The 19473-nt window shown below is 39.7% G+C and overlaps 1 protein-coding gene across 1 annotated transcript in view; it reads right to left on the reverse strand.

Annotated features, from left to right (window-relative positions):
- Positions 1 to 18622, reverse strand: part of FAM114A1 (family with sequence similarity 114 member A1) — a 50885-nt gene extending 32263 nt beyond the window's left edge. Inside the window, exons 1-2 of the mRNA XM_023753653.1 lie at positions 18272 to 18622; positions 8121 to 8208 (exon numbers count right to left, since the gene is read on the reverse strand). Coding sequence (XP_023609421.1) covers positions 8121 to 8208; positions 18272 to 18619 — 436 coding nt within the window. The 5' untranslated portion in view covers positions 18620 to 18622. The remainder of the gene's footprint in view (positions 1 to 8120; positions 8209 to 18271) is intronic.
- Between the last annotated feature and the right edge of the window lie 851 nt (positions 18623 to 19473).

Below are 19473 nucleotides of genomic sequence, written 5' to 3' on the forward strand. Positions count from 1 at the left end.
AGTGCTCAAAACAAGGAAGTAAAAATAGGGAATCATGGTTGCCTTTTGACTGGGAGGGATTCATTCTCAAACATTGATCGGTTCTACCACTAACAGAGAAAAACAACAAATATGAATAATACTATAGGGTATAGTTCCTCAATTAGTTTCTTCACATGTCATCACAAACCCTAAGTATCCTCAAAGAAATCAAAACCCTCAAATTCCATGGTTCTGAAGATGGGATATCCTCCACCTGCTGACATATTGCAGCACTGCAAGGATAAGAATGCTCTATAAATGCTGTGGTACTGTATAATTTAAAAGTAAATGTTAAATGATTGACTGGTGTTTAATTTATTGCCTATACTCAAGTGGAAAGAACCTAAACTTATAGTGTTTGCCCAATTATCAGACAGAAATTCATTAACCCCTGGGCCATATTCATAGACTGTAAAGGATTGTGAACAAACTTCAAGCATGAATCTTACTTTCTTTAGTTTCTTTTCTATATATTCATTTTTAAAAAGAAAAATAAATAACTGAATGAAATAAAAGGGAGGAAATGTTATATTAAAATTTAAGTAATCAATTAAGATACCTAGGAATAAACTTAACTAAGGAGGTAAAAGATTTGTACTCAGAAAACTACAGGACACTGAAAAAAGAGATAGAGGAAGACATAAACAGATGGAAGAACATACTGTGTTCATGGATTGGTAGAATCAACATCATTCAAATGTCCATACTACCCAAAGCAATCTATAGGTTCAATGCACTCCCCATTAATATACCAACAGCATATTTCACAGACCTAGAACAAACTCTCCAAAAATTCATCTGGAATAAAAAAAGACCCCGAATAGCTGCAGCAATTTTGAGAAAGTAGAACAAAGTAGAAGGGATCTCAATACCAGATATCAAGCTGTATGAAAAGGCAATGTTCTCAAAACTGTCTCGTACTGGCACAAGAACAGACTTATAGACCAATGGAATGGAATAGAGAACCCAGAAATTGACCCAAACCACTATGCTCAATTAATATTTGACAAAGGAGGCAAGAACATACAATGTAGTCAAGACAGTCTCTTCAATAAATGGTGCTGAGAAATTTGGTCAGACATGCAATAAAACTAGACCACCAACTTAAACCATACACAAAAATAAACTCAAAATGGATAAAGGACTTAAATGTAAGACGGGAAACCATAAAAATACTAGAGGAATCCACAGGCAGCAAAATCTCAGACATATGCTAAAGCAATATCTTCACCGATACAGCTCCTAGGGCAATGGAAACTAAAGAGAAAATAAACAAATGGAACTACATCAAAATAAAAAGCTTCTGTACAGCGAAAGAAACTATCAACAAAACAACAAGAAAGTCCACCGCATGGGAGAACATATTTGTCAATGTTATCACCGATAAGGGTTTAATCTCCAACATTTATAGGGAACTCATACAACTTAACAAAAGGAAGACAAACAACCCAATCAAAAAGTGGACAATGGACCTAAATAGATACTTTTCAAAAGAGGACATAAAGAAAGCCAAGAGACATATGAAAACATGCTCAAAATCACTAATCATCCGAGAGATGCAAATCAAAACGACAATGCGGTACCATCTCACACCTGTCAGAATGGCTATCATCAACAAATCAACAAACGACAAGTGCTGGAGAGGATGCGGAGAAAACAGAACCTTCGTGCACTTCTGGTGGGAATGCAGACTGGTGCAGCCACAGTGGAGAACAGTATGGAGTTTCCTCAAAAAACTAAAAATGGAACTCCCATTTGACCCAGTGACCCCACTTCTAGGAATATATCCCAAGAAACTAGAAACACCAATCAGAAAGGATATATGCACCCCTATGTTCATAGCAGCACAGTTTACCAAAGCTAAGATTTGGAAACAGCCTAAGTGCCCATCAGCAGATGAGTGGATTAAAAAACGGTGGTACATCTACACAATGGAATACTACACTGCGGTAAAAAAGAAGGAATTCTTACCACTTCCAACAGCATGGATGGAACTAGAGAGCATTATGCTAAGTGAAATAAGCCAGTCAGAGAAAGATAAATATCACATGATCTCACTCATTTGTGGAGTATAATGAACAACATAAACTGATGAACAAAAACAGATCCAGAGACAGAGAAGCATCCATCAGACCGTCAAACCTCAGAGGGAAGGTAGGGGAGGGTGGGAGTTAGGGGGAGAGATCAACCAAAGGACTTGTATGCATGCACATAAGCCTAACCAATGGACACAGACACCAAGAGGGTGAGGACATGGGGGGGGGGCAATGGAGGGGAATAAGGACACATATGTAATACCTTAATCAATAAAGAAAAAAATAAAATAAAAAAATGTAAGTTAGCTGGTGCCCTACTCAAGGGTCCTTGAGCATATGGGACCAGTAGAAAGTGCCCAGGGATTAAAATCATGATTCTTGAGAATTCTTACATCATCAGCAATGTCACATGAATTCATGTGATATTAATAGTGATTTACACAGTTAAGGGTTCTCATTTTAGCATCATTCTGACAAGTTTGGCATTCTCTGTAATAAAGGCTGTCATTATTTCTGACAGTGCTGGGAGAAGGGATTCATTAAAATGTGCAGAAGGAAAAAAATGTGTAACTTGGGAGAGGATGGAGAAGGGGGCAATGGTAGTTTTGAAAGGTAAATATGCAGATCAGATGCACCTCCCCTCCTCAGGTTCTCTTGTAGACTCATAGAACTGTCAAAATAGAATTTTAGTAAACATTTAGGCCTTTTGTAGTATCTAGGAATACACTGTTCTGTTCTGCCATGGAGCTTTTACTTTGGAATGCATATTTGCATGAGTTTCAGCATTGTCGACTTTCATTCTGATTATTGGCCTATCGCTCTTAACTTAGTATATTCTAGGAACCAGTCAGGTCTCTAAGAGGCTTGTGGGAAATCACATCCGGTCCTCACAACATCACTGTGAAATTACCATCAAAACCATTTTTTTTTTACATTTTCCTTTCCCATTCTGGTTTCTGCCTGGATCTTCAATAGTAACCATTTTTATTGCATTTTATGACCTTGTCCAAAGGCCTGGGTCTTCTTAGAATGTGATGACGGTGCAGCTATGGGTGAAACTAATGCAAGAGTGACCGCCTTTCCCAAAATAATTGCTGGCTGAGAAATGCTTGATTTTATATAAACATTGGGAAGGTTGCTTCTTCTCATTTTCCTTTAACTTTGGGGTCAATGTAGTGAGGCAAAGACAAAATAGAAAAATACAGAGTAGCAAAAAGTCAATCAATTTTCTGTATTTTTCCACTTAGCACGGTACTTACAAACATCTTTCTCCTTCTATATGTAGCTACAGACTATGGAATCATTATATTCCAGAAGTTGAAAGGAATCTTAGAATTTGTCAAGTTCCCCGGCCCCCACTTTTCCAAATAAGGAAGCTGAGTCTCAGAGAGCTGGCGTGCATGGTGTAGCTAGTAGTGACAGTCCTTTGTGATCACAAGTTAGTAGCAGTCAGGGCCTGGCTCAGGTGTTCTGACTCCTGGTACAGTGCTCTTTCCAAGAGACAACCACCTTCGAAATGTTTCCATTTCTAATTCCTCTCCTGCCATCTTTAAACAGTTCTAACTACTGTGATATCAGTTTTTCAACAAATGTAAGAAGTATTGGTTTTGCCCTGGCTAGGTGGCTCAGTTAGTTGGAGCATTGTCCCTTACACGGAAAGGTTGTAGGTTTGATTCCCTGCCAGGGCATATACCCAAATTGCGGGTTCGATCCCCTCTTGGGGCATGTGCGGGAGGTAACCAATCGATCTTTCATTCTCACGTCGATGTCTCTCTCTCTCTCTCCCTCTCCTTTCCCCTTTAAAGTCAATAAAAGCATGTTCTCGGGTGAGGATTAAAAAGAAAAAGAAGTATTGGTTTCTGTTTCTAGTGCTGAATTGACAGCTCTGTGTTTTGTTACAGATTGTGTGTTCCGCACTCCTGTCTGCAATTGAAATTGCCCTGGGGGTTACATGAGGTTTCTGAGTTGAAATCAATTGCAATGGAATACGTGGTTATTTTCTTTCTTTACTTTCTACAGGCAACTTATAAACTTTCAAGAGCTTGTCTACTGCTCTGACTGCTCTGTTCTCCAGTATGATAATAAACTATCAATGCTGCAAAGCCCTGGGTGGATAGTATACCTCTACATAATGGAAGGCATGCCTAGCTTGCCTCTCTCAATTCCAAGGTAGCAGATCAATATAGAACACAATCCAGGACATTACCCATAACTTTTTAAAGTCTCTGTTCACTGATGGTTGGACCCTATTCCAACCCTTTTGCAGGCTTTGAGCCCAGCTATGACACCTCTCCATTTGTGGGACATTTGTGATCCCTTAATTATCTTTTGGGAGTTCAACTCCCATCCACCACCACTTCCTGTTTCCAGCTCTGGAACCCATGACTTCAGCCTCCCCTTACGATACCTGCTTTAGTTCTCTATCAGGCCCACAAAGATACGTATCCAGTTTTGAAGTACACACGGGTATTATTTTAGCTACGATTACTCTGTAAAGTGATAGCACATCCAGACCAGAAATCTCCGAAATATGCCTTAGGAGCAACTTATGGGGGGTATTCAGTTATATTGCTTTTGCATGCATTAGGGTTGTGATGACCAGTGGTGATGGACAAGATAGCTCCAATTTGTCCAAAGGGACTCCTAGGACGAGCATCAATGTTTTAACATTTCTTTGGTCTCCCTCATGTGCCCTTTGACTATTGTTGGTGCAAACAAGAGAAAAATGCCAAGATTCAAACACTTTTCAAAATTCCGTCATGTAGCCAGAGTCATCAAAAGATATTAAGTTTCTAAAATTGGTAATGTAAACACCTTCTTCCTCCCACCCCCCTGACTCTCAACCTTAAAGTGTGAACAAGATTGTGAATATAATGGGCTTTCACTCCCATGATTAGTTATGTTATAGGGAAAACATGAAGGGATTTTTCAAATGTAATTGAAGTCCTTAATCAGTTGGATTTGAGTTAATCACAAGAGAAATCATTGTTGGTGGGCCTGAACTAATCAGGCGAGTCTTTACAAGGACTCCTAAAGGGAGAGATTTAAAGTATGAGGGAGATTATTCTGCTGGCTTTGAAGAAGGACCTGAGGGCTGCCTCAAGGGGCTGAGAATGACCCCTGATTAAGAACCATCAAGAAAATGGGGATATCAGCCCTACAATTGCAAGGAGCTAAGTTCTGTCAACACCCTATGCAACTGAAAATGACCCTGAGCATCAGGTGAGAATGCAATGGGCTGGCATCTAGATTTCAGCCTGGTAAGACACTGAGCAGCAGACCTAGCTATCTTGTGCCTAAGTCCTGCCCCACAGAAACTGTGAGCTTATCAATGTTGTTCTAAAGTCGCCAAATATTTGGGAATTTATTCCACAGCAATAGAAATGAACACAAGAGGATATACTGAACATCATTTGGATATTATATCGGCCAATGTGCAAATGTCCTACAATCTCAGAGAAACAGCATATCCACCAACCAGAAGAGGGAAGGTGACACGACAATCATGCTGGCTCAAGGGCACTTATCTCTCTAGGCCAGCAGTTCTCAACCTGTGGGTCGAGACCCCTTTGGGGGTCGAATGACCCTTTCACAGGGGTCACCGAAGACCATCAGAAAACACATATATAATTACATATTGTTTTTGTGATTAATCACTATGCTTTAATTATGTTCAATTTGTAACAATGAAATTGGGGGTCAGCACAACATGAGGAACTGTATTAAAGGGTCGCGGCATTAGGAAGGTTGGGAACCACTGCTCTAGGCTCTTCTGAATCAATTACTGCACAGAGCCAGCCGAGAAACACCAGAAGCTTTAAGTGTCTGCAACATTAATAAGATACAGCATTTATCATCTTCACAGTAACTTAGACACAGGGAAACTTCAAGAGCAACATCAAACACAAGCACAGGCTGCAGATAAAAGACATTGACTTCCGATCAAATTAAAAGATGAGTGGCTACCAGCGTGGGGTGAGACCTGCCACAGAAATAACACTGTGCTTTTTAAGCAGTGAAACCACATCATCTACTACTGGCTATACTTGAACTAGGTAACAGAACCCAGAGACTTTGCAGCACAGTCTACTGAGACCAAGGCTGCACTAGGCCGTACGTGTGGGAAGGTCAGATTACAACAGGATACCTAAGATGCTAGGTGGTAAATTCAACAGGCGAGCTGTCAGTTGGTGGATGGAAAACCTTGTAAGGGTCCAGAGAAGCCCAAAGTCAAAGCATGAGCTGTAGCTGTCGACCGATGAGAAACAAGAGCAAAGAGTCAGACCAGCTAGGGCAGAGCGGTTACCGGCAGGTGCACCTGGAAGTGTGCACACATTTCTGCATTTACCGTGGAAGGAGCTTATATTTAACATGAAAGTACATCCTCTGTCTATAAAAGAGCCTTCTAAAGCACTGAATTTGTTACAAAACCAGGGCAGCTCTCGACACCATCAAAACTGGAAGCACGCAAAACACTTTGCTGTTAATGACGTTCGTAGGGAGGACAGCTGTAGAATTCCGTGACCATATTATTTACTTTTCCATGACTTCTCCCAATTTCAAAAACTTTTGGATTCCACACTTGTAGGTTTTGGTTCAGGAAGCATGTCAGTCCTAAGTGCTGCCAGTGGCAAGATCCATTTGTGAGCCACTAAAAGCTCCAATGTTTTCCCCGAAGCAGGCTGCCTGTAGGTGCTTATTCTCACTCTCACGAAGAGATTCTGTCCTGTTCAGACAACACAGGTTTCTCTGCTTTAACTTGGCTAATTTTTCCTCTCTCCCTTCCTCTCTGTAAAAAATCAATAAAATATATTTTTAAAAAAGAAAAAAAAAAAGAGCCAATAGTTCTCTGGCCAGTGTTCCTAAATGGTTAGAGCATTGGCCCACACACCAAAGCGTCTCAGGTTAAATTCTGGTCATTCCCAGTCAAGGGCATGTACCTGGATTGCAGGTTCCATCCCTACCAGGTTGGGGCGTGTGCAGGAGGCAACTGATGGATGTATCTCTCTCACATCAATGTTTCTCTCTCCCTCTCTCTCTCTCTTTGCCCCCTCCATCCTGTCCTTTCACTCTCTCTACAAATCAATGGAAAAAGTATCCTGGAGTGAGGATTAACAACAACAAAAAAGGGCCAATAGAAGAAACTGCTTCAAAAATTTAATACCATATAAAATAATAAATTTATCTAGCTAAAATAAGTTTTTTTTCTTATTAATCCTCACCCAAGGACATGTATTTTTATTGATTTTAGAGAGAAAGGAAGAGAGAGAGAGAGAGAGAGAGAGAGAGAGAGAGAGAGAGAGAGAAAGATCAATCGCTTGCCTCCCAGATAAACCCCAGTCTAATATCCTTTTGGTGCCTGGGACAATACTCCAACCAACTGAGCCACTTGGCCAAGGCTAGGTGAACTAAGTTTTATTTCATCATTCAGTGAGAAACACTGGCAGCCAAAAAGCTCAGTTACAGTAACTCTATTGACAGTAAGGTCAATGCTCAATTACAGTAACTCTATTAGCTTTGGGATATATTAAATATATATTATATATATCCTTCCTACTTGCATAATTATTTCTATTTGTATTTCAGTGCTCTGCTGATGAAGTGCCTTTTATAGATACCTCAAAAGTACCATTTGTGGATCCTTTTTGGTATGTTCATTGTACATTTTAAAATATTTAAGTGAAATGATATGTACAAAGCTTTAACAATATATTTTAAAAAGCCCAAATCTTATATTTTAAGAGTCAATATCATATAGTGATTTTTATATAAAAAGCCATACTCCTTGGTTCAAATCTCAACCCAGCCACTCCTCACTTTGGACAAGGTCTTTGCCTCTCTGTGATTCAGCTTCCTTTTCTCTAAAATGGAGAAAATAAGAGTATCTTCTTATAGGTCTATTTTGAGGAATAAATGCATTAATATATATGAAGCACTTAGAACACTAAAAATGATGATCTTAGAGGCTAATGTTAAACTGTATCAGCACATAGTATGTCTAAACTAGCATATCCTTTTAGGCTTCTGAACTTTATCCATTCAAATGCAAGATTTAATGCTTACCTACTGTGGCAGATGCTGATGAGAGCAGAGATTTGCCCCAGGATCCCCAGCCTGCCCATCCGCCTCCTTGTGGAGGGGAATCCACAGCCTGTAGAAAAACAGATTAGCCATGAGATCAGTAATTCAAAAGCATGCATTTGTTTGAAGCAAAGAGATTTTTGTTTGATTTTTAAATCACCAAGAACCGTGCCTCACTGGTTTGCAGTTTATAAAGGCCATAAAAGAATATACCAACCCACACTGCAATATGTACTTTGGAACCAAACTGATTACTCGTGGTGTTGGCTTCTGAGGGTTTGGCATGAAGTGAGAAGGGAGTTTGATGTTAACCAAGACTCAAATCTCCCATCATCTGGACAGGGCTGTGGGGGGAAAGGGGCACAAGAGTGATTTGCAAAAGTTCAAAATAACTCTGACTCACGCGATTTGTAGAGAACTAAACAACTGTGCTTCTCATGGTAGAGTGAATTTTCAAATCTCTGGGGGCATGTAGGAGGGAGCTTTGCCATAGGTGATAGGCAAATTGTCTAGAAAAGCATCAGTGAGCCTGGAAATGGTAGCAGCAACAGGTAGCCTTTTAAGGTAGACAGCTTTCAAAGTGTCCACTCCACTCACAATGACCCCTGTAACCATATCTCTCCCTGTCCATGGGCTCAGTGGATTCAAATCCTCTTGCTTAGGTGTTTGAATTAGGACTGAGACTGGTTGCTTGAATAGAAGATGGACACTCAGGGAATGTAGGGCAACCATATTCTATCCACCTGGCAGGCTAAGAATTCAGAGGAAGAAGCATGAGCAGAGTGAAGAAGATATATTCAGAGGATCTGTTCAAATTCCTGATACCGCCTCAGCCCTGGTTCCTCTTCCTCTTTGAGGTTCTGCTGTATTCCTATCTTTGGGTTCCATGAGATTCCTGCATGGTGTGTGTGTGTGTGTGTGTGTGTGTTTCTCTTTTCTCCTCCTCTCCACTCATGTATCCCCAGAAAAGTGCATGGTATATAATGAGTGCTCAATACATTTATTTGTTGAATAAATAACTAAAATTCATCTGTTTTCTTAACTGTGCAATACTTGCAACCAATGCATTCTGATCCAATTAGTGAAACCATGGCTTTCTCTTATTATCTAGGAACTAGAGGCCTGGTGCACGAATTCGTGCATGGGTGGGGTCCGGCCAGCCCGCCCTGAACGGCTGATCGGGGGTGGGGCTGGCCAAGGGGAGGGGCCTCGGGCGGTTGGCCAGCCCCTCTCCCTGGTCGAACTCCTGGTCGAACTCCCAGTTGAGGGGAAAATTTGCACATTAGCCTTTTATTATATAGGATACATTCTAAAAAATGAGGCAAGAACATATTAGGACTTGGAGAATCACAGTTCTTTCACTCCAAAAAGAAAGAAAGTAGTTAAGAAAGAAGTGAAAAATTCCTGCAAAGTTTGTGAATTCTATAACTTTTGACCCAAGGCTGGTCCATCAGTCATCTCCAACTCCATTTTCCCTGCTGTCTGCCACTCTTGCAGATAAGAGTGGATGTGTGGCCCTGACTGGTGTGGCTCAGTTGGTTGAGCGTCGTCCCAGGCACCTAGATGTCTCTGGTTTGAGACAGGGCACATGCCTGGGTTGTGGGCTCAATCCCCAGTAGGGAGCATGCAGGAGGCAGCCGATCTCTCATTGATTCTCTCTCTCTCTCTCTCTCTCTCTCTCTCTCTCTCTCTTCCCCCCTTTCCTTCCTCTCTCTCTCTAAAACCAGTACAAACATATTTTTAAAAATATATTTTTATTTATTTCAGAGAGGAAGGGTGAGGGAGAGAGATAGAAACATCAATGATGAAAGAGAATCATTGATTGGCTGCCTCCTGCATGCCCCACACTGGGGATCAAGCCCGCACACCAGGCATGTGCCCTGACTGAAAATTGAATCGTGACCTCCTGGTTCATGGGTTGACGCTCAACCACTGAGCTATGAGGGCTGGGCCAAACATATTTTTTTTTTTTAAAAAAAGAGTAAACATGTGAAACAGTTTTAAATTAATGAGATATAACTGGGAACACTTTGTTTTCATAATGAATTATAAAGTTATGGCCAGTGCCAGCTTTCCCTCTCCCTTTATCCTGTCCTGAATGTGGACATAATGCTTCAAACAGAAGCAGCCATTTTTGCTGCCATAAGGGAAAGTCCAGGGAATTCCAGATACTGGTGCTGCCACTGCTGAGCTACTAACCCAATGTGAGTAGCTGCCTATCTCCATTCTTTCTGTCAAGTGAGAAAAACACACACCCAAATTGCTATTTTATAAGCAACTATAAGTTGGATTTTAATTACTTGCACCCAAATGCATTCCTAACTGGTTCACCTGTAAATATCAAACCATCCACCAGTGTACACTGCTGGTCAAGAGAAAAGGTTATAGAATTAAATTGCTTGGGTTTGACTCTAGGCTGTGCCATTTTGGGCAACAAGTTACTCAAGTCCTTTAAGCCATTGTTTACTTCATTACAGAACACAAGGTATGGTAGTATAAACACCTTCTGTATAAGAACCAATGGCCTCAGAGGTTTATTGTGGAGATTAAAAGAAATAATTCATATAAAACTGTAAGCATAGTTCCTGGCACTTAAGAAATACTTCATAAATGTTAACTAATAATAATAATAATAATAAATAATAACAATAATAAGAAACTACATTTTTAACTTTTAACACTAAGAAGTAAAAAGCTTTGAAAGTTGGCTGACATTTTTTTCTGTTGGAAACAATGAAAACATGAATGGAAATACTCATGATTCATGACTGTGAGCTTTCATTTTTGGAGTCTACATTGATTTAATTCACTCTGGCAATGGAAGCCAATGGCAATTTTATACCATCATGAAGATAGATGTAAGCTGGTGATTAATATCATTCTTTTATGGAAAAAATCACTACCTATGTGATTAAGGAGAGTTAATACACTTAAGGGTGACAGCTTCTGACTCAAATATACAATACTTAATATGTTCTGACAGCTGGTAATTGACTAGCAAATGGAAATAACTGTGAAATAAATTTGGAACTTTTTGCAGTATAATAAGTGACAACTTCAATTGATTTATTAATAAAGCTCCTTTGACATTGAGATGTGACCTAATCAGCTGTGAAGAATATTTATCAGTGGCAAATACTCAAATGACTAACTGTGCATGTTTAATACAAAAACCATATAAACTAAATGTTCAGCATGAATTATAATTCTCTCTCACCATGAGTACTGTCTCCACTTTAAATGGCTTTAATGTCACAAACTTTTGAGACTATAAAGTAGACAGACTGGACCTACTCAGATCTTCCATTATCAAATATAGTTATTTAAACCTTTTTTTTCTCATCCTCTTGCCATGTAACCCCCACCTCCTCTATCAGACAACTTCACGTCCTATTTTACAGAGAACTCAGAAGCCATTAGATGAAAACTCTCTGAATTTCCTCCTCCCTCCCCATACAATTGCAGAAGAATGACCTCATCTTTTACAACTCAGATCTGGCTTGATCAAGAGTAATATCAAAACTCAACTGGAGATCATTTAAACATCTATAACCATTGTGTAGTCCTAAGGATAGGAAAGAATTCAAGATTCCATTAAGTTCAAAGGTCTTTAAATAGAAAAGACATGTATATCTCTGGTATCTTATTTAAAGATCTTCCAATAGAAAATACATTTATTTACTTTAGGCTAAAAAGTTCAATGGTATCATGAGACAGAAAAAATGTATACATTTTAGATTCTATAGAATTTGAAGGTCTTTAACATTTAACTAGAAAATAAATGAACCTGTCTTAAGATCATAGATCAACCTGGTTGTACTATTTCCTTGAGTAGATCAAGAATCAGGTACTGTGTATAACATGTGTCTAGGGATGTGCATGATGAGAGTTACCCTTTTTAGGTTTTGTAACTCATGATATAGCTTCTCTAAAAGAGGACTCAGTGTGACATTTGGGAAGCATGGGAATTGCTCTGGATGCCTATAGCTCTGTCAAAATATTGGCTGGAAAATGGCTTCAGTTATTTCCAGGTAATTTTCTTCCTTGGTGAGTATGGATCATCTAGCTCTGGGAAGACTTAAAATTAAATATAGAAAGGTTGAAAGCATCAAAGTCAGGCTATTAATATTTTTGTGCATATTTGGTCTTTTCTGTACTACTAAGGTTTAAGGAATTTGACCGATTAGATCATCAATTTTTGAAAACCAATTAAAATGAATAATTGAATTATCAGACTTCTGATTTTAAGTTGAAATCTTCCTAAAATTATGCATATTATTATAATACCTAAGAGGTCTTTAGGTCTGCTCTATAAACTTAATTTATTTGTAACAATTCTTAAGCACTCAGCAAGGTTTTGTTTAAGTAGATAAATGAGGTACTTAAAAAGGAAATAGAACATATTAAATGTATGTATGCTGTTTTAAAATATTTAAATATGTTTAAGTTGGTAAAAAGGACCAAGCATTAATCAAAAACCCCTTGAAAGTGATTGTTCATTTTGCTAGATTTCTAAATATAAATTAGTGAGATGAATATAAAGCCTAGGGAGAAGTGAAATTTCGAATTTGTGACCGTAATAAATTGAACACTAATTACTTAACCCAAATTAAAAGTCTGTGTAGTCCTTTTTATGCACAAAAACACACTGGCTTACACCAGTGTGTTCTATTATCTGATTCTCTATTAACATTTGATGATTTGCTAATTAGCATACTGAGGTGCAGAAACGGGTTTTAACTTGTAAACACGGTGGACTGTTAACTAGCATTCTGAATATCTGAAAGGAGTTCTAGATGGTGAAATTAAAAGTATTTGAGGTTTGTAGATGATTAAATATATTTTAAAGCTTCTTCCTACCTTTACATGAACAGAATTTAAGAAAGGAGGTTCCCCTATGCTAAATGGTTTTCCATCCAGCTCTGAACTCTGGGGAATTCTGGTTTATTGATGTCAACGACGAGGGGGAAAACCTGCCTCTAGAATTCTAGGCATTTGCCTTGAGTGAACCTTTCACTCAGGCTGGTGGTCAGAGAACCTAAAAGACTAGAACAAAAGGATGTTCTCAAGCCTACAAAAGAAACAGTTTTTATAAACTGTTTTTAACTTTCTTGTTAATTGAAGTTTAATTTAAAAATGTCAGTGTGGTACAATGTGATTTGAGATTTGATTTCACTTATTGACTGTGATGGCGAGATTGTGGAGAGAAGAGGTAATTCTCAACATCTCAACTTCTTTGTTGTCTATCACAACCTATCAAAGAGAATCTAAGAACTATGAATGACAAAATTGTGTTCGAAATAGGAGCTTCCAGGGCCAAGTCCTTGGTCTCTGTTCTTTTTCTTTTTTTTTTAGTAACAGCTGGCCAATCTCCCCCATTCCAACTCCTTAAATAGTATCCAAGTACTCATGGCCTCCAGGCTCTCTCTCTCTCCTGGACTCCAGACCATTATAACCAACTGCTTACAAAATCTGTTCACTTAGATGTCCCATAGCATGTTCAATACTGAACTCCCGATCTTCTCAATCTCACCCCACCCCCCAACTACCACTTTCTGTGCCCTAAATACTGGTCCACAGACTGCAAGAGTATCATCTGGGGGAACTTATTAAAAATAGAGTCTTGGCTTCCACTGTGATCTGTTGAATAAGAATCTCTCAGGGTAGAGCCCAGGAATCTGAATTTTAAACAAATTTCCCAGGTGATTCCAATACACCACCAGATTTAGGAAGCACTGCCCTATATGACCAAATGGCACAAGCATCTGAGTGTCATGTGTAGATCAGGCTTAAAAGGGGAAATACTCAAACAGAATTGGAGCAAACTCTACTCATTGAAGAGGCAAAAATCTGTTATCAGCATGTCTTGGCCTATGTTTTCTCTTCTTTGTCTCCTTCAACAGCAATTTTCCGACTTAAACATTCTGCTTTTCCTTTTCTAGGGAAAGAACTATCTGGTGGTAGTCTATGTTTTCCTTGGAGAGTACTTTCTGATAGTCTATGTTTTCCTTGGAGAGTACTTTCTGGATTCTTTACCTTCATAATTAGCCTTATGCATTGGTGTTGAGCAGTAGGGATGGCATTCTTCACTCTGGGTCACATTTCTTGGTATTAAGAATTTAGGGACATTTGATATAGATAGGATCTTTTTGGGGGCGATGGACTAGTATATAATAAGGTCCTACAAGATCTCTGGGAATAATTGTCACTCCTGATTAGCATCGAAGACAACCATCTCTGAACTGAGGCTGAAAACTTTCCTGACTCCTTAAAACTGATTTAAGTGTTCCATCTCATGCTTCCCTCGTGCCTGTCCTATCTAGCACTATAGGACATGCTGTAATTGCTTTATACCACACTGCCTTCCCCACCTAGACTGTAGTCATCCTGAAGATAGTTTCACCACTCAGATTCCTGGGCATGATACATGGTGTCATGGGACTGATAGAGGCCTTGGAGTATCTAGTCCAACATGTCTCATGGATGCTGTAGAGTGGATTCCTGCAGGAAGCGCCAAGTCAATGGCTTCCAGTCTGTACATAAGAATGGATGAGAAAGAGAAGGAGCACCAAAGATGAGATAGCTTCTGTGAGAGCATAAGCTGTGAATGGTGTGATCCTTCAAAGCAGAGGTGCCAGCTGAGCAGCTGGCAGAACCACTGGCCTCTTCCTCTTTTCTAGGCCCCCCCCTGGTCACACCACCCTCCCTGCTGAGGTATGGCCACCCTGCTGACTCAGGCAAAGGTGAAGCTAACGATGCTAAGGATTTTAAGGGACCTCACACCCAAAGTAACTGCAGATACAAGCCACTTAGAGAAAGATATACACATTTAAGCACATTATTACAAAATGCAGTGTGTTCTAGAAGATATTGGTTTATAATACTGTCTCAAAGGCTATTCTACCAGGCTTTTTGTTTGTTTTATTAAGCAGACATTTTTCCATAGAAGTTTTTAAAATGGGGTGATGAGATGCTTTTAGGCTCAGCTATACCTGGGATCAAATAGGCTTTTGAATTTGGCTGTTTTTCTATAGGACCTGCCATTCCTTGGGGGCCTATGTTCACGATCCAAACAGTCAACTTGTAAATGAACTTATGATGCAAGATTTTTTGTAGAGTTCATCCTCTTGTGGATCAGAAAAAAATTTGTTTTCTTTCTCTCACTCATTTCTGTAATATAATGAACAAAATAAACTGATGAACAAAAATAGATCCAGAGAAAAGAAGCATTGATCAGACTGTCAAACCTCAGAGGGAAGGTAGGGGAGAGTGGGGGTAAGGGGGAGAGGTCAACCAAAAGACTTATATGCATGCATATAAGCCTAACCAATGGACACAGACACCAGGGGGTGAGGGCATGAGTGTGGGGGGGGGGCAATGGGGTGATAAGGATACATATGTAATACCTTAATCAATAAAGAAAAAATAAAATAAGTGAAGGGAGTTAAGTCAAAAAAATAAAAATAAAGCAAGAATAAAAACCAAAAAAACAAAACCATAAAAACCACAGTTGTTTTCATCACTGTGAGAGGACTTCCTATAAGTGTCCAACAAAGAGCAAATAAAATAGAACAAATGAACAATGCTTGAAGATGAGGCACAACACTGACTTCTAATATTAACTTAAAAGAATAGGTTACCAAAAGAGATAGTAGAATCCTCTTTTCTGGTAATCTTTAAAAAAAAGATTAAATTTGCAACTACCTAGAAGAGTTTAAACATGACCCGGGTGAAAGGGATACCCTTTCCAACCAGCCCTATCAGCTTTCTGCCTTTTTCAGAACAAACATACTCACAGGTGTGCCTCCTACAGCTTGGTTCTACCTGAGCTCCTGAGGGCAATGCCACGTATACATCCAGAGCCACGGTCCCAACTCTGTGGCCAATATTTGCACTTCCATCCAAATACTCATGTGATAGCTCATTATGAGGAAATGCTCACCTTTAACAAAGTCCCTGAAAGCTAACAGTGTTGTGCAGATGCAGGAGGGAGGTATCTAGCTGCCTATTGGCTCATTCTTGCAGCATCAAGGAGATTTATAAAGTGCTTTCAAAAGGAGGATCCATTCAATTTGCTCAAAAAATTTAAGAAGGCAGATGTATAGGAGCATACTGACTTTTTATTGTGCTATCTTTATTAATAATCATTAATTATTAGAAGTCAGAAATTGAATGAATAACCTAGGCATCAGGAACATATATTTTGACTAGGTAGAACTTATGTAGTTTCTTTAAGTCATCTCAGGATGTTGTGGCTAAGATATATTTTTCTTAATCAACAAAGGTATTTATTAACAGTAGCACTTAAAATAAAAATTAGGAACCAATGCTCCCCACAATAGAAAGATAGCGGGGGGTGGTGGGGGGAGGGGTTCCAGAGTCAGGCATATAGGTATTTATAGGTAGAGGAGATATAAATATGTATCCTGTTGGTTCTGTTTCTCTGGAGAACCCACATTAGCCCAGACCCTGGCATCAGTATTTTTTTAAAGATCCCCCATTGGTTGAAATGTTCAGCTAGGGTCACAGAACCTCTAGTCTGTGAGTTCGTAAGCCCTTATGGGGCCCAGGGTGGATTCAAAGGGTCTGAGAACTCTCTGAACTCAGAAACGAAAGTGTGCATTTATGTTGACCATATCTGATCCAACTCCCAGCTGACATCCTTACAAGATAATTGTTTGGTTTTGTTTAAACATCTCGTCTTGGAAAACACCCTCCTCTCCGAGAAAGCCCGTCTCATCTTAGAACAGTTCTAAGAAAACTAAGAAGCTGATTTTCTAGGACTGGGTGAAAAGGGGAAGGGGTTGAGAAGTACAGATTGGTAGCTCCAGAATAGTCATGGGGATGTAAAGTATGGCCTAGAAAATATAGTCAATAATATTGTAAAACTATGTTGGGTGCCAGGTGGGTACTGATAATATTGGGGGGTGGGGTATGGGGAGGAGCACTTTGTAAAGTGTATGATTGTCTAACCCACTACCCTGCACACCTGAAAGCAACAAAATAATACTGAATGTGAACTGTAATTGAAAAAATCAAAACGGAAGTTGATTTTGAATAAAAGAATCATAAAACATTAGTCAGAAGGATATCTTCATGTGCAAACTTTTCATTTTATAGAGGAAAAAAGTGAGGCACAGAGAAATTAGGTGTCTTGCCCAAATTAACAGACTTGATGACAGGTTGGAGGAGGAAAGCCCAGGCCCCCTGGCTCCCTGTTTAGTTCCCCTCCCACAGGGCGTGCAGCAGGGTCCCTTCGAGGAGATGATGTGAGTGACAGTGCAGGATGAGCAGGGCTGGGGCGTGGCTGAGGGAAGGCCCCCATCCCCCCCATCCTGTACCATCACTCTGGAAGGGAGGATTGGAGGGGAGCAGCCACCTCCTCCTTTCATGCTGGGTGCCTCCCACTCCCACCAGTCCCCACACGGATGGAGATGGAGATACCAACAAAACCCAGCTCCATGGTTGTGTTGATGTGTCACAAGGTAGCAAATGGGAGACAGTGGTCTATCTTTTCCCCACAAAGAGACAGATGCAGGTGCTGAAGGAAAGGGGCAGGGAACATGCCTGCCTCTGGTCCCTTGGAAGGTGGAAGGTGTAGGATGATAAAATAGTGGTCTGAATGTCTAAGATCGCCATAGTGGATTTGTAAATGTGCATTAAAATTTAAGTTCTATTAAAGAAACATTGACTCGTTTAGGGTGAAATCAGGCTCCTTAATAATTTGGACTCATTATGTTCAATATTACAATATTTTCCATTTTACTACTGCGTAGCTTAGTATCTTACTGGGTTGTTTAAAATCTCTATGCCTGGTTGCCTTGTCTACAAAGTGAGGTTAATACTATCTAGCTTAGAGCCGCAAACAACTTTTGTATGGAGTGAATTACATAACATACAGAGTGGCTAGCAGAGTGCCCAGCACACAGGATGTATCCAATTATTAGTGGCTGTTATTATTATTAACACAATTATCAAAATGCAAATATTATAATGACCAGTTATGCTCATGAGGTTACATCATAGTATATTCTGAATCCCAACCCCCACCCACAGAGCTTGGCACAAATCTGTGCCCATGGTAGGTATCAGTAAGAATTTAGGTTGAACTAAACCGAATGAACCACTCCTACCGGATTATTCTGTTCTTTCAGGGGTATTTCAGGTCCAAGTTCTGCCTCAAGGCTGACGGCATCAATGCATTGGGCAAGCACCTCCTCGGTCACTTCTCCATTGGGGGGCGGATCCATGGCACTGGTGTCTTCGGGCTGGTCAGTGTGCCCAGTGTCAGCCATCTCCTCACCCTGAAGGGCTGCATTTTCATGCGCATCTCCTCCGAGGTCAGCCAGCATTGGCTCATTTGAAATCATAGCTGAATCACAGTGCACCTCTGCATCTTTGGGTAAAGAATCACTATTGGGCATCTCGGTAATTTCTGCTTTGTCTCCAGGGGCTACAGTGTCACCAGCATCATCAGACATCTTATTATCTGCCAACATAATTACAAACAAAAACTTTCTGTTTTAATCTGAATTGTTGAACTTTAATTCAAAGCCCTGAATGATTAAATTAAGTCTGCTGGGGTAAATCAATAATAAACTTTATGTAACCTTGGGGTGGACTGAATAAATATCCCAAAGATATCCTAATTCCTGGAATCTGTGAATATTATCTTATATGGCAAAAGGGACTTTGCAGATGTGATAAAATTAAGGATCTTAAAATGGGGAGATTATCTTGGATTATCTGGGTGGGTCCTAAATGAAATCCTAAGTATCCTTAGTAGAGAGAGGCAGAGGGAGATTTGACTATCAAGAGGAAAAGGTGGTGTGCTGACAGAAGCAGAGATTGGAGTGATGCACTTTGAAGACAAAGGAGGGGGCCATAAGCCAAGGAATATAGGTGACTCCTAGAAGCTGAAAAAGTCAAGAAAACCCTTCTCCTCTCAGAGACTCTAGAAGAAATCAGCCCTACCAACACTTTGACATTAGCCCAGTGAAACTCATTTTAGACTTCTGACCTTCAGAACTGTAAGAGAATACATTTGTGTTGTTATAAGCCACTAGGTTGTTGTAATGTGTTACAGCAGCAATAGGAAACTAGTAAAACCTACAGTGCTATCTTTAACCTTTCATGGATCTCTTGCTTGCTTTGCACTGATATGCATATGGTAACTATAAGTATTATTTGAATCTGGGAAATTATTTATGTAGTAAGACTTGGTTAATTATATTTGTTGCGATGAGAATTAGCATAGAAAAATACCTAAGAGCTTATTAAAAAAATACATGACATTTAGCTCTGCCATGTCATCAGAGATTCACATTGAGAAAGA

Source organism: Myotis lucifugus, unplaced genomic scaffold, assembly GCF_000147115.1.
Source record: "Myotis lucifugus unplaced genomic scaffold, Myoluc2.0 scaffold_48, whole genome shotgun sequence".
Lineage (NCBI taxonomy): Eukaryota > Metazoa > Chordata > Mammalia > Chiroptera > Vespertilionidae > Myotis > Myotis lucifugus.